This window comes from Stigmatopora argus, chromosome 19 (genome assembly GCF_051989625.1).
Source record: "Stigmatopora argus isolate UIUO_Sarg chromosome 19, RoL_Sarg_1.0, whole genome shotgun sequence".
In the NCBI taxonomy this organism is placed as follows: Eukaryota; Metazoa; Chordata; class Actinopteri; order Syngnathiformes; family Syngnathidae; genus Stigmatopora; species Stigmatopora argus.
Window position 1 is genome coordinate 8,275,472 of NC_135405.1, and position 14,507 is coordinate 8,289,978.

General features: G+C 40.1%; 1 protein-coding gene across 1 annotated transcript; it reads right to left on the reverse strand.

The window, feature by feature from the left end:
* Window positions 1-5,617: 5,617 nt before the first annotated feature.
* Window positions 5,618-13,488, reverse strand: dusp10 (dual specificity phosphatase 10). The gene is made up of 4 exons (XM_077587823.1): window positions 13,285-13,488; window positions 11,628-12,463; window positions 7,159-7,527; window positions 5,618-6,192 (listed from the first exon to the last, which is right to left on the reverse strand). Exons 2-4 carry the CDS (start codon window positions 12,409-12,411, stop codon window positions 5,927-5,929), a joined length of 1,419 nt encoding a protein of 472 aa, XP_077443949.1. The 5' UTR covers window positions 12,412-12,463; window positions 13,285-13,488; the 3' UTR covers window positions 5,618-5,926.
* Window positions 13,489-14,507: the final 1,019 nt, after the last annotated feature.

The window sequence follows — 14,507 nt, forward strand, 5'->3', positions numbered from 1 at the left end:
GAGCAGTGAGGCCAATTCTTTTTATTTTTGCAGCAGACTGAACACGTTTGGGTATGATGTCAAAAGATGAATATGAGATGAGTGACCAAGTGTTTTGATTCCTCTGATATGCAATTGAAGATACCATCATTTCAGTTAAAACCCTCATTTTGGAGCGCAAGAATGTAGAACAATACCCCTTGAAATTTAGAAATGATATCACAAACCTTTGACCTGCATGCTCAGTTAAGAGCGGAAAAAAGTCAAATCTAAAACTAAACTATGAAATATATTCATAGTTCATATTTTGCTGGTGTATTGAGCTGCAGTCTGCATTCTGTGATATGATACTTTTTCCATGGTAACTAGAATCGTATTCAACAATCTGACCTTGAATACATGAAATGATCTTTCTCTTCTTGCAGTCAATTTGAGTCACTGATCTTCATATACACATGTGCACTTCTTAATTCTTTATTTAGATGCATGTGTGTCCATAAAATAAAATGTGTTGGTAAAAACAAAACAAAAAAGCCCAGCGATGTGACAGTGAGGGCGGAAAACACAGTTTGGTTTTCGTTATTCTCGCCTTAAGAGTCTTATAGGCAGCAAAGCAGAAACACAATTCATTTATATACCGTATCATAATCTGTAGCATTCTAAAGAGTATGAAGAAGAATACAAAAGAAAATGACTTGAATAACATGGCATTTATGGATTTTATCTTTGTTAGTTGGTAGTGGTTGGTTAGAAATGTTCAATTTCTTCTATTTTTTGTGTCCATATACTCAAAAAATACATTGAGGCTGCTACCAAAGAGATACAAACTACACATTCAAATAGTATTAAAAAATGCCCTCCTCCGTGTAGATTTGTAGTAAAAGTGCAGTACCTGTAACCTACAGTAGTATATTGAGGGAGTTATCTTGAACTTTCCCTCCCATTAAAGTGCAAAGTGAAGCTGCAGCGGCATTTTGTGTGCGATGCCGTGCGAGTGAGCCTTCCCGTGTGTGACAAGGGGTCTGCTTTGATGATAACCGGTGCGGCCGTCCTCGGGCTCTCACAGCTCCTCTGTTTCATTTCACCGCCTCCTCTGTTGTTGTGAGGTCATCCACATGCTGTGGGTTGTTTGTGCGTATGTGTACGCCAAAACTGTGCACGTGTGTGTGTGTTTAGAAAAAGGTGAGCCCTCCTCTCAGACCCATTTTGCCTAATACGTCCATGTGGGGCTCGCTGGAAAGATCAGTGCTATTCTGGTGCTGCCAGCCTGCGCAGTGCTGATAGGGAAGGATTAATGAGGCGGGGCTCTCATCAACTCGTAATTAGAAACAACGTTAACCACTATTTTTGTGCCTGTTCCTATGCTGGGATCTTGACCCCCGTGCCCCCTTCCCGCCTGAATAAATATAGGCCCTGCAGCTTCGTGACACATGTTCCAAAAAGAGTCACGTCTTGCTGTTCGACGCTCACATTTCACGAGGATGATATGGCTTTCTCTTAAAATACATGCTGTCACATTTGTTTGTTGTTATTGAGGCTTACAACATTTGGGAATGGTTCGCATCTTGGAACAGGCAAGTACACATAGATGATAGATTCATGTCAGGGGAGCTTAAAGGAAGGGAGAAAAATGTGTTATGGCTAAATAAGTACAATGTGGGTTAAATAGTCTCGGGTAGCCTAGTGAATAAAGAGTGGAAACTATGAGTAGGATCTCAGTGAAGTAGTACTGTATTTTTCGTACTATAGCAGCTGTGGAGTCAAATTTAAATAAATAAAAATTGAATTTTACAAAACCTAAGACGAGGTATTTCAGATTTAAATGCAAGTTATGTATATAATTACAGTACTAATAAGTAAAAGAGCCTGTATAGAATAGAACAAGGGTGTCCAAACTGAGCCATTGCTTAGTTTTTTGGGGGGCTTGCAGCAAATGATGAAAATATCACTGAATAAGGCCCACACAAGAAGCTTAAATTTAGCCTACATAGCACTTCTCAGCTAATGATTTACATTAGATTAGGGGTTGAATCCTGACAACATTCATTCTTTCAATTATTTTGCCTTTGCCATTGTCTTTTTCTACAGCATAAAAAGTCCACAAACGAATGTTACTAAGCTTTCATACATGATACTAAACAATGTATAGACCACTGAGTGTTCTACATTTTTTAACCATTTGAAAAAAAATAAGAAACAGAAACCAGAATCGAAGCCTCCCTGTTTATTTTGAAAGCACACACGTAGAGATTACAAAATTACAGTGCTTCAGTGGTAACCGTTCAAGGGGTAGCGGTAGTTGAAGTAGAGGGATGTCTGACTAGGTAAAGAATTTAGAGCAAGTCATGCGAAAAGGTGAGGGAGAAGGCCTCCATTATAATAGCACCCTTTGTGGAGAAAAATAAATCCATCTGTCCATAGGTCAGTGCAAAAATAGTCGTAATATAATGTATGCATACAAAGAAAAAATATATAATATTAACAAGGTACTGTATATACTTGACAATGGATATAAGACAAAAAATAAACTGTATAGAATTATATATCATTCTAACAAAGCCTCTGAGCCCAAAGCAGAGTCTGTTTATGGTGTTAGAATTCAGGAAGAAGAAACAGCTCAACCTAAGGACACTAAAAAAATATATATAAAAAAAACAACAACAACAAATAAAAAGCATTGTGGGAAAAAGACAGCACCAGATGGACTGCAAGAGTCCTTCACGCACCAGGAGCGAATGGCATGCTTCATTTCCTCAAGCAAAGAGCAATACACTACACTACACTGTTTACATTATCTTCAACTGTAGATCAGTGCATACAGAAAAAGCATGTGTAGCAAAAGAAATTATAATAATAATAATAACATTGACTCAGGTGGCAAAGCCCTGATTTTGTTTTCTGTTGTTTTTTTTTTACCCAAGGCTAATTGCTGAATATAAATGCATAGCTACAAACGTGCTAAATGGTTACAAGTTACACAGCACCAGTTGACACAGACACATTGGTACACGTGTGGACGTCAGCACACTTCAATAATAATAATAAAAAAAATATAATAATACACCCACACGTTGCAAACTCCCATTCATGCTGCAAAGAGTTGCAGAAACATCCCCCGAAAACAATGACGGGTTTGTAGAAACAACCTGCAACACTTTCATTTGCATAGCATGATTTTTTTGTTTTTACTGGGGAAATATGAAACTTACTGTGACTCTTCTTCAACATCATCTGACTGATTTTTTGCAACTGATTCCTGTTTTAGCCCAAAATTAAGTTACTTTTCTTTTATGCTACGAAAACTAAAAGAAACCGCAATAGGTTTTAAAGCTAGTCTGTATTTTTTATCATTATGTAACATTTCTAATAAATTATGACTGACCACTAGGAGAGAACAGTTTTTGGTATAACAAGGGGAATTCTGTTTGAACGTCCTCATTCAATTTTGAAATAGTAAAGTGAAATAGAAAGAATCCCCATTAAAGCACTAAAAAGCAAAGATATCTATTTTATGTGACAGCTGGTCTAATCCATTTCTTAAAGCACTGTACTGCACGGTGCTTTATTTATGCATCAGTTTTCATGCAAATGACATTACACAGAATGGAGAAGGATGGGAACAGAACACAAAAAAATCAACCCTTGTGAGGATTCAGTATTTTTACTTTAGCAGTCTGAACTTTAAAACTCAATTTTAGCATCATTTCCAGTAATTATCTAACCAAACAGGAAGTAAGTAAAAGATTATGCACAATGAGTCAACGGCTGTGAAAATATAAACCTAGGCAGAGGGTAAACTTTGTATGTGGGCATTTTTACAGTATTCTTTTTTTAACTATTTAGCATAGCATTACATTTATAGGGCATCTTTTTTTAATCTTACAGTGACTCACAATAGATGATTCATGCCCTGGTGACTTGTAAGTTAGAAAATGGGTAATTATTCTTCTGACTATTAATGACAAAAGACTGAGGAGTAGTTTTGTTAAATCCAGTCGTATAACTAACTTGCTTTTAATTCCTGTCATTTTTTTTCTTAATTCCCAACATATTTACAAATAGAATTCCAAAATAAAATGACCACAAGAACAGCAAAAGTGCCCTCGCAAAGGCAGACAGCTGCCAAAATGGTCATAATTCCAACAAAACCTCTCCCTATAATTTGTGGTGAAAGTGGTTCAGTTTCATTTTCATACTTTAAAAATAAAGTGTATTCAAGTAACCCTACCCTACCAATTGTACAGCACTCCTTTTTTTATGAAATCAAATTCTCATCAGGCTCTGTTTAAATGCTGTTTTCATAACCTGCATAATAGGAATACATGATTTATGCGTATACATATCATTTCCCGTGTCACGGAGAGCAAGCCAGCGGGTGCTTTTAACCGAGGCCCTGGTACGACTTCACAGCGTTGCATTTGTCTGCGGGTAACGATGCCGTGTGCAGGCCTGGTTGGTGACGTGAGAGTTAAGGCATTGAACGAGGCACTAGAAACAGCACGTGAAAGCGACACTTTGCCTACACGAAGCAGAAATGCTCACTTGGCTGTACTTAGTGTCAATAGTTGAAAGGTCACACAACACTCGATGGGGAAGAGTGCCTTCATTTGAGGTGTGCGACTTTGCTACCATGTATGACCAAAGCTCAACATGACAAGGATTACTCGACATTTAATAGCCTTATATGTTGCCACACGCTTCTTCGGATTTATTAAAATTCAGCATGCACAAAGATGAAGAGGGGCAAAAAAAGGGATAAATACGTCAAAAATATCACCGGCAGCTCTGTTTTGTGTTGTTGCTGCTCAGTGTTTTATCTTAAGTATGGGGGATTTTGGCAAAAATATTAACGTGAATCGGAACCCAAGAATTCGGTGGGTACATTAAATACCACAAATACTGTATACTAAGTGGTATCTTGACTTAAAAGCTTACAATGTTCCAGGACCAAGTTGTCAACTTCATTTGCATATATCCTTCCAGAATTTCAAAAATAACAATATATGACCAATGTTATGCTTTGGTGGTAGCTCAAACACTTCCAGGTCCATTTCAAATTCTCCAAATATACAAAGCAAAGAAGGGTTTTAGAGGCTTTTTCTAAACATATTATTAATTTCTCAAAATGATAGTTCCCACTTTGGAACAATGCAGAAACCAGGATGACAAAAGTTGAAACCCACCGCTCTTAAACTGTACATACATACCGCATGTTCCTGAACTATTAGGGACAGCCATAATAATGAAGCCGTTTTAAATCATTTGATAACAAAAGTATGATACTAGCAATACAAGCAATTTTGGCATTGAATGAGCTCTCAGGAATTCTACCATCCAACTAAAAACATTTATTATGACGATGATTTCCCCATAGTGGAGCATAAATGCACTGCACACAGAATGAATTATATTACACCAATATTCAGCAGAGAGCTGGAAATATTTTCTATATATACACATAAGCTCAATGTTGCATTCCATTCAGAAATTATTGCACAGTAAGCCATATTGGGCTTGTAATTGACACGCCTGTATAAAAATAGAACATTAACACACCAGACATGTCTTCAACTGTTTATTTTCTTGTTTTTTTTTCTAACTGGTACCACCATCCACCACCCCCATCATTGTGTGTCACAATGTGAAGTATGAACTTCTGTCTCACGCTTGCTCCTCTGCAGTCCCACATGGAACTCTTCCAAGTGAGCACATTCTCTCTCCCTCTGTCTCAACATCTCAACTCGTGCTCTCCTCCGGGATGTCGGCCAGGTCCAAACAGCGGGGATATTTTGGCATTTCTCATCAGTTCTGACCCACAGCTTTGCTGACCCACACAGCTTCGGCACTCCGCAAAGTCAAGGAGGACCACAAGCGGGGAGATTCAAAAAATAAAAAGAGTGGCTTACTCGCATTCCAAACTCAATATCGAGTGGGTTACGCGAGCGGTTTAGACAATGGTCTCCACACCCATGAGCTTTGGCGTGAGGATCCGTGGCGTGATTCCATTGTTGAGGTCTTCCTCAAACTCCAGCAGCTGGCCCATGAAGTTGAGGTTTGGGGAGATGATGGGCCTCCTGGTTTTGACAAACTTGTAGGCATCCGTCATGGTCATCCAGGTGTGCTTCATCAAGTAAGCGATGACGATGGTGGCGGAGCGAGACACGCCGGCCTGGCAGTGGATCAGAAGGCCCATACCAGCTTGGTGTGCTTCCTCTGTAATAAAGCGCAATGAACTTCAATGTCAGCACAGAAAACAGCCTGTTTTCCATCACATCCTGTTTTATTGCAATTTTCCAGTTCACGCTTGCAGAAAACTGGGGCCTCTTCCAGTTGACTTAGGGTGAAAGGCAGGCTACGCCATAGATTGATCATCAATCACTCATATGGAAAAGATAGACAACCAGTGACATTCACATTACTCTCTGAATGAAAACTGTAACCAGACTCCCAGTGGCAAACCAAAGTCAAGCAAGTATACAACACCGCCAGTGACTTAGGTTAGCCTTATGATAACAACGTTCAAATTTTGACTTTTCAATATGGAACAGAATGTGAAATGGAGGTTGGCCAGTCTTTCTGAGCCAATGATGTGACTTAGCTCAAAGCTTCCATTGCATCGTCTTAGTTGCCAGCAAACTTGGGGATCAATTTTCCATGTTGTATATTATACTCATAAATAGGGAGAGTACTGGCACCTTGAAGGACCCCCAGTGATTATGGGGGAGATATGCTCACCACTAATCTGCCGTGATGCCATAGCGGACAAAGTACTGTATTTTCTGGACTATAAATCGCACCTGAGCATATACCAGCCCCAAAATTGGAGAATAAAAAATAAAATATCGGTCCCACTGGAGAATAAGTCACATTTTTATGGGAAGTTTATATTATTAGAAACCTAAATAAACATATATTTCAGTATAATAATAAAATGGAGACCACATCATGCAAACTGAGCATCTAATGTAACTTATTAGATGAGGGGTCACACTATGAAAAAAAATGCAATTTCTAGTGAAGAAAATACAATAACTTTGATCGTTGTTCTGCAAAGCAAAATCATGACCATTTTTATAACTAAAGACTGACAGTGCAGCCCAATTGTTGCCCCCAATTAGGACAATCACTACAGATGGATATTAACACAACAAAAAAACATTAAAAAAACAGTTTTCTTACCAATAAATTCAAATGCTTCCTCAAAGTACTGGCGAAGGTTCTGCTTGTTGCTGTCGGTGGCGGGCAGACGCTTGTAGATGAACAGGCCTGTGTCGTAATGAAAAAGTGGCAAGTGGGTGGTCACATTTAGGATGTAGCCGATGTTCAAGTGTTGCAGCAAGTTGATGTCCTGAGCGTCGCGCTCGTTGCCCAGGTAAAGGAAGGGCAGAACGGGCGCCACGTCTGCATTCTCGATGTCCGGAGTGGAGGGCAGGGTGTGAGGTAGCGCCCCCGAGAGGCCGGCAGCTGCGCCCGATTCCAGACCTTCGTGAAGGTGCAGCGAGTGTTCGCACAGGTTCTCGTGGCTGTGCCTGAAACAGCTAAGGCCACCTGTTTAAAAAATAAAAAATAAAAATAAACATTCAGCGCTAAACTTCTCAATGCTGGACATACATCTTTTCTGTTGACATCTTCTATATTTTTTATTCTGTTCAAGGTTCAAGGTCGCTACGACCTGCCCATGAGCATATATAAAGAGACAGACAACCATTTACATGCAGATTTAAACCATCACGGATTTGGATTTAAACACTGCCAGGACAGTCAACGTTAGTGATATGGATATTACATAATACATAATGACAACAATGATTAAAACCAGAATGTATTAGTGAAAATATAGTTATCGTTTTTGTATTACATGTTATTTTATTTTAAATAAATAAATGTCAAGTCAAGTAACATCTATTTGTATACTCCTTTATCACAACAGTCTCAAAGGCTTCACAGGCTCACATTTGGAAGAAAAAAAAGACAAAATTCCCTGATCCAAGCCCCCCGGACGGAAGAGCCTGGATAAACTCAATAAAATCTGTTTTCTTCATGGAAATTAAGTGTAATACTGGTAAAGCTTCCCATAAAACAATAAAATTTATCCTGTTTTTTAAAAATACAGACAAGTATCGGTATAATTTCCCAGAATCCGTCTGCTTGTGGAAAGAATTTTTGAAGAAGTTGACCTCTTGGTCAAACATGAGATCAAATAGTGTGGAATTTCAGTTTAAAACCATTATAATGAGCAATTATAATTATAGGGGATAATCAATTATTGCACTGCCCTCTCAAATAGCAGACATCCACTATTATGACAAAACTTATTTTCAATTTCTTCCTTACAAATCCAACCATTAATTCAATGAATTGTAACACCCCACCAAGTGGAAGTTCAGGCTTTGTGCTCACAACCAGTCAGTTTTAAAGATGCAGACATACTAGACATGGTTTACATGATATAACACAGAACAATATTGCAACTAAGATAAACTCAATTCTATTTATATAGCACTTTAAAAATAACCAGAGACTCAGTGTATCTCAAAAATAGATTCTTGAATGAGAATATCAAGTTAAACAAATAACTACAGATGAATATGTATTACATAGCATTTTAATGTCTGTGTGTGACTTGAGATTTTTGCATTTTAGTGTACTTTCAGTAATCTTGTTTGTATTTTTGTTGTATGACTTCAAATTAAGAAGTGAGTCAAAAAAATTGATCACTATCTGAATTATTGTTCGTCAAAACACATTTTAGCATGAATATGAATACTTTGCGTTGCGAAAAAATGTAACACAATAGCTATGAAACAGTACCCGGACTCATTTGTTATTAGGTTTCTCACTGAACTTTTGCCCCCCATAAAACCGGTTTGCACCTGTCAGTCGAAACACTGTTGAGTAGGATGGAAACACACACACATACATTGTTAGAGCACATATTGTTCACAGTGCAGAAGTTGATGCATGATTCAATGTGAGGTCATTGCACAGCCTTGCAGCTTCCCCTTTTGGTGCCTGGGCAGGTGGGGAGTTGTTTTATGGTTGTCATACAAGTCACTCATTCACTCACCACTCAAAAAGCCACACACGAGTACAAAAATTCAGTTTCTTACAAAAGTCGCTGTCACTCAACACTACTTATAACATACAAGATAAAATGTAAGATGTTAAAATACAGAACTTTCCATTTATCCCTTGATTGTTTAGTAATGACAGAATGTGGAGGAAAATACTGATACATCCATTGTAGTAAAACATAAAGTGTCATCAAATCGTTATTAGGTTTTTGTACAGTGAGTGTCCAAAGTATGGATTTTTGACGATCGTGTATAGAAGAAAGCCATACGATACGTTGCTGTATGGATGTATTTTCTCGAGCGTAATAAATAATTCAAAGCAACTCTACACTAAAAATTAAATCATAATGATTATTTAATATGTTAAATGGATACCAATAGGCTAAATAGGGGGAAATGGTGTGTTTTTGAACGGTGCTTTAACTGCAACAACATCTTTCTTAACACACAGGTTTGCGTCCCTTCCCATCTTGTCACGTTTTTTGTAGACTTAAGTCAACTGTTGTTTGCTTTCTTTAGACAACAGATTAGCATTTTACTGAAGGTCAAATCCAAATCCCCTTTTATCGCTGGATTGGGAGAACACAGTCGATGTATTTTATTTTTGAAGGGTGGGCAATGCATCAATCTCCAACAAATATTTTAAGGGCATGTTTAAAAAACTAAGCGTTCATGTTTAATTTTAGCTTCGTGTGAACTTCATTGCTGAAATTTGGACAACCAATGATGGATGAAGCTCTTTTGCCTGAGAGAAAAATCCAAAACGGAGGCAGCCAAGTGTTCTATGCTCCATGTCGGTTGGGTCTTTGATAGAGAATAGTTGATTAGTTGAAGGCTAGGTTCAAAATCGGTCAACCAGGATGTAATTTCGTTGCCTCAAGTATAGCCAGTGAAAGCAGTCAGTGTAGCTAAACAAGATATTTGCATTTCCGTGAAATATAATGACATAGAGGCATGTGCAAATAGTTCATGACAATAAAACATAATTCAAAGCATATATTATATTTATGTAACACAATCAGCTGTTGGCTTTATGTTTTGCTGTTAAATGAAGAACATGTACATTAAAAGACACATACACTCATATTTATTAAGCAGTAAGGCACAAGTGTGGCATCCATTTCTTTTCAATTGTGTGAGAATTTTAACAAGAATGTTAATAGCATAGGCAGTATGGTGGATAACTGGTTAGAAAACCTGTCTCACAATTCTTTGGGTACTCACGTTTTTTTTCCACATTTGAAGAACATGCATGCCAAAGTTAATTGAGGACTAAATTATCCATGAGACTTGAATGGTAGTGCTAATGGTTTTCCTTAATGTGACCCAGATTTGGCTGGCGACCAATCTAACGCCCATCTCTCATAAAAAAAACGCGCTAGGAAAGGTGTCAGCAAACTCGTGACAGTATTGTATATTGATAAAGTATGACTAGATGTTAAGACGGGACATTTATAGCAAAATGAACATTGTATTATGTCTTTGTCATTGATCTTTACAAAAGTCAATTTGATTCGTTTTATGCTTTTTAATGATGGGAGCACTCCATAAACCCATAAAAAGACAAGCATCACCCTTCACTGGTCGCCAGTGATAGAGAACATTTGACCATCATTAAATAGAGACTATGCTGTTGATGCATCCACCCAAAAACCATTTGGTGAAACTTCCAGCAATGTGACACAACTGTCGTAATTTTTGGGCTTATAAGGTCAATAACATTTCACAAGAAAGCTGTATTTGGGTATTTATATATGTACATCCAGGCATATATACATAGTGAAGACACAGGTAATTAAAGCGTTTGCACAATAATAATAAGCCATGATTTCACACATAAGGAAACAGATATCATATGCAACACTCAATCTCTGTAAATGTTTACATTTTTTAAATGATCTATGTTTGTGATCTGGCGACTGTATATGAAAAAATAATTATGGTTACCATCCACAAACTCAGTAAAAATGCTCACGGCTTAGAATTCACAGATTGTACTGTATCCATCTAGTCAGTGAGTATCGAGTCAGCATGCAACATTTACAAGCCTGGCCCCCAACACACAAACACACAAACACACACATGCACCGATGGTGAAAAACATGGCAGCCACTGAAAATACTGCCTTGACTAACAGCTGCTTGTCCCATCCTGCGTAGTACTATGCATTTACGTCAACACAAGATAAAAGGTAATATCATACAATACGTGCGGTGGTACATTAACAAGGTCGTTTCGCGATGGGCAGTTTCAAGCGATTGAACAAGCAATTTGCCGACAGGCCAGGTCAGCTGATCACAACAATAAAGGTCAAAGTTTAACGGGCTTTACACAAACACTGCACACTATTATGCAACCAGTCACCGCTTCATATCAGTTTATATTGGTGCTAAAGCCCCTAGAGCTGCTAAACCGCTCATTGCTCTCAGACGTCTAGAATGATTTAGTGCCTCCAGAGTCAAACTAAAGCCCATGAAATTGCACTTTCTATCCCTTAATATGCTGGAAAGCCCCTCTTTCCATTTCCAGCCCATCATGCGTTTGTATTTGCCGCGCCTTGACAAATTCACTCACCTTTGAGAATGATGGGGTCTTTGCCCTCCCTCCTCAGGGAGTCCAGGACCACGTTGAGAGGCTGCGAGGGCGCCAGCCTGTGGGGATCGGCCGTGGTATCGTCGTAGACCACAATTTCTTTGGAGAAGATGCCCTTATATGAGTCCTTGCCCTCCCGGCAAGAGATGAGGTCCAGCACAGTGATCTTTCCCTGCTGAAGCCTTCGCCGGCTGATCTTGTCAGAGCAGTTGATGTGCACAGCCCCCCGGATGTGGCTTTTATTGTACTCCGTGAAGGCCCGGCAGTCGATGATGACCGGCGTGGGCCCGATGGGGTGACCCATGGGGCAGCAGGTCATCCGCTTTGCCAGCTCATTGGGGTGGATGACTCTCACAGTGGTGGACGGGTGCCCCTTGGCTGCGGCCTGGGCGAGGCTGGGGGCGCTTAACGTATCGTGGTTGCTGAACATAGAGGGTCCGGCATAGCTGAGGTTGGGACTGCTGGCGCTCACCTGACTCTGGTTCAGGCTAGGGCTGTCCTTCTCATAGGTGGTGACCGAGCAGCAGCTGGCACTGCTACATCCACACGACAAGGTGCGCGTGGAACCCTTGGATGAGGGCATATACGTCACAAGATTGGCCGTCGCCCGAATCTTCACCACGGTGGCGCTGAGGACCGTCTCGTCGCTGGTGGTGGAGGCGATGGAGTCCAGGTAGCTGGTGTCCAGTCGCAATTGGAGTTCCTGAGGTCGGATCGGCCTTGGCAGCGCCACCACAATTCTGTCGTCGAGGGGAGATGGAGGCATGGGGAGGCCGAGGGCTGGACGTCTACGGAGAACTCAACACGCCGCTCTGACACTGGAAGGGAAAGATTTTCAAGACCTCGCTCTCTTCAAAGAATCGTACAATCGCAGTGGGAGATCTATGTAGACTGGATCAACGCACGTCTGTTTAATTAGTCGCATGCGCTGAAGCCAAATATTAGACATGGCAACACCCACACTAATCACAATAACAAACAACAGGGAGTCTTAAAAGTGAGTCACTTCAAGGTTAATTCTATTTGAATTACACTCGCTTTTGAATGTAACCAATTATGTTGTCTTATCCCAAGCTTTGACTTGGAGAGATAACACCAGGAAAGACTGCAACACTGCAGTTTAATCTCTCACACAAGTGAAGAGATGTGAAGATGGACGGCAAATGCAAGCGTTTTAAAAGCATGTCCTCCCAGGATGTTATGTAAGGACCACCGCCATGCATGCATGCATGCATGCATGCATGCTTGCTTGCTTGCATGCATTCATGCTTGCACTGATGCACTCTGCCTGCCGTGGTCATCCTCTAACACAGCAAAGAGAAATCATTCATGGGCAATTTCATTCAAGAAACTCGCCATAAGGACGTGCTGTGAATATAACCCGAGTGCACACAAGAGCCAAGCACGTAAGCATCATCCAATATAGTATTAAATCAAATTAATTCAAGCAATGTCCGCAATGAATGCATTGGAAACTTCATCCCATTAAAAATCAGCATGTTAAGATCATAAAAATATTTCAAGCAACATGCAAGGGGGTGTTTCATGACTTACAAAAGAGACATGAAATCATCATCATAGTGTAATAATACCATCAACTTGCATAATTGTCAAACTTGCATTGGATTTTTTTGCTTACCGGTGTGTGTGTTGCTGTCTTATGGGCCAGTAATTCACGATCTCTGCACAATGACAGGGCTGCCTCCATTCATCCAGTCCCCGCGCAGAAACTGGGCAACATTTTTGGGGCGACTTGTACCCAGTTACCCAGAAATAATGTTGAAAGGAAGTCCGCCAGCCTCCTCAAGTCGCGCAGCGGGACTGACGCGAGTCGGAGCCAATTCTCGACATCATTAATATTAAATGTGTCTTTTGGGTACAGTTAGGTCCCGCCCTGCAGTGGGAGGGATTTTTAGCCGGGACGTCTGGTTCGGTGCCACAAGGGAGGAGGGAGAAACGCGGTTAGGAGACTGTCTCTTTAAAACCGCAGCTTCAAACTGCCTTCAGCCGCATGTAGAAAAGCGATGATGTCACGCCCAGCCAATCAACGATCATGTGAGACTCCAGGAAAAAAGGCGCGGTGCGTTCAGGTACTCCTCACCAAATTGGACATTAGGTCAACCCGATATGCCAAAACGTATAATATTCATTCGAATCTTCTGAACCGCTTATCATCAGTAGGATCGCTAGGGTACTGGTGTATATCCCAGTAACAATAGGCAGGAGGCAGGCAAAAAAATCGCATTTAATATAAAAAGTACAAAATAGGCACCATTACTGTAGGTGCCTTTGGTAAGATACATTAATTTATATCACAAAGGTCGTGGGGGTGCTGGAGCCTATCTAACTACACCCTGAATCAGTGGCCAGACATTTGCAGGGCACAAGAAGACAGATGGTCACGCTCACACTCATACCTAGGCAAGTGTGTTTTGGGGATGTGGGAGGCAACTGGAGTACCCAGAGAAAACCCATGCATGCCAAGGAAGAACATGCAAACTCCACACAGTGGGTACCGATCTGGAATCGAACCCTCGACCCCAGAACGGTGAGGCCGAAGCAATAACCCCTCTGCCTAGTAAGATACAATCGCATCAAATTGTAATATCCGATAAAACATCAAACTACATAAAAAAAAATCAGTCCAACTATAGTCTCACAGGAGGTAATATGAAATATTATTAATTCATGGTTTTCATTAACATCTGATTCCTTCATGGTTTTCCCCTTGTACTTTTAAAACCTATAGTCATGTGAAAGGAATGTGGATTGAAGGAATAAACATGATATGCTTCTATTTTAAGAAAGACCAGTATTGTTTATTCCACTTTTCATGTCTCATATCTGTCATTTCAGATATAT

Coding starts and splice junctions, on each gene's coding strand:
- dusp10 (XM_077587823.1), bottom strand. CDS start 12,411: ATGCCTCCATCTCCCCTCGACGACAGAATTGTGGTGGCGCTGCCAAGG. Junction 7,528..11,627: donor AGACCCCATCATTCTCAAAG/GTGAGTGAATTT, acceptor TTTTTTAAACAG/GTGGCCTTAGCTGTTTCAGG. Junction 6,193..7,158: donor GGAAGCATTTGAATTTATTG/GTAAGAAAACTG, acceptor GCTTTATTACAG/AGGAAGCACACCAAGCTGGT.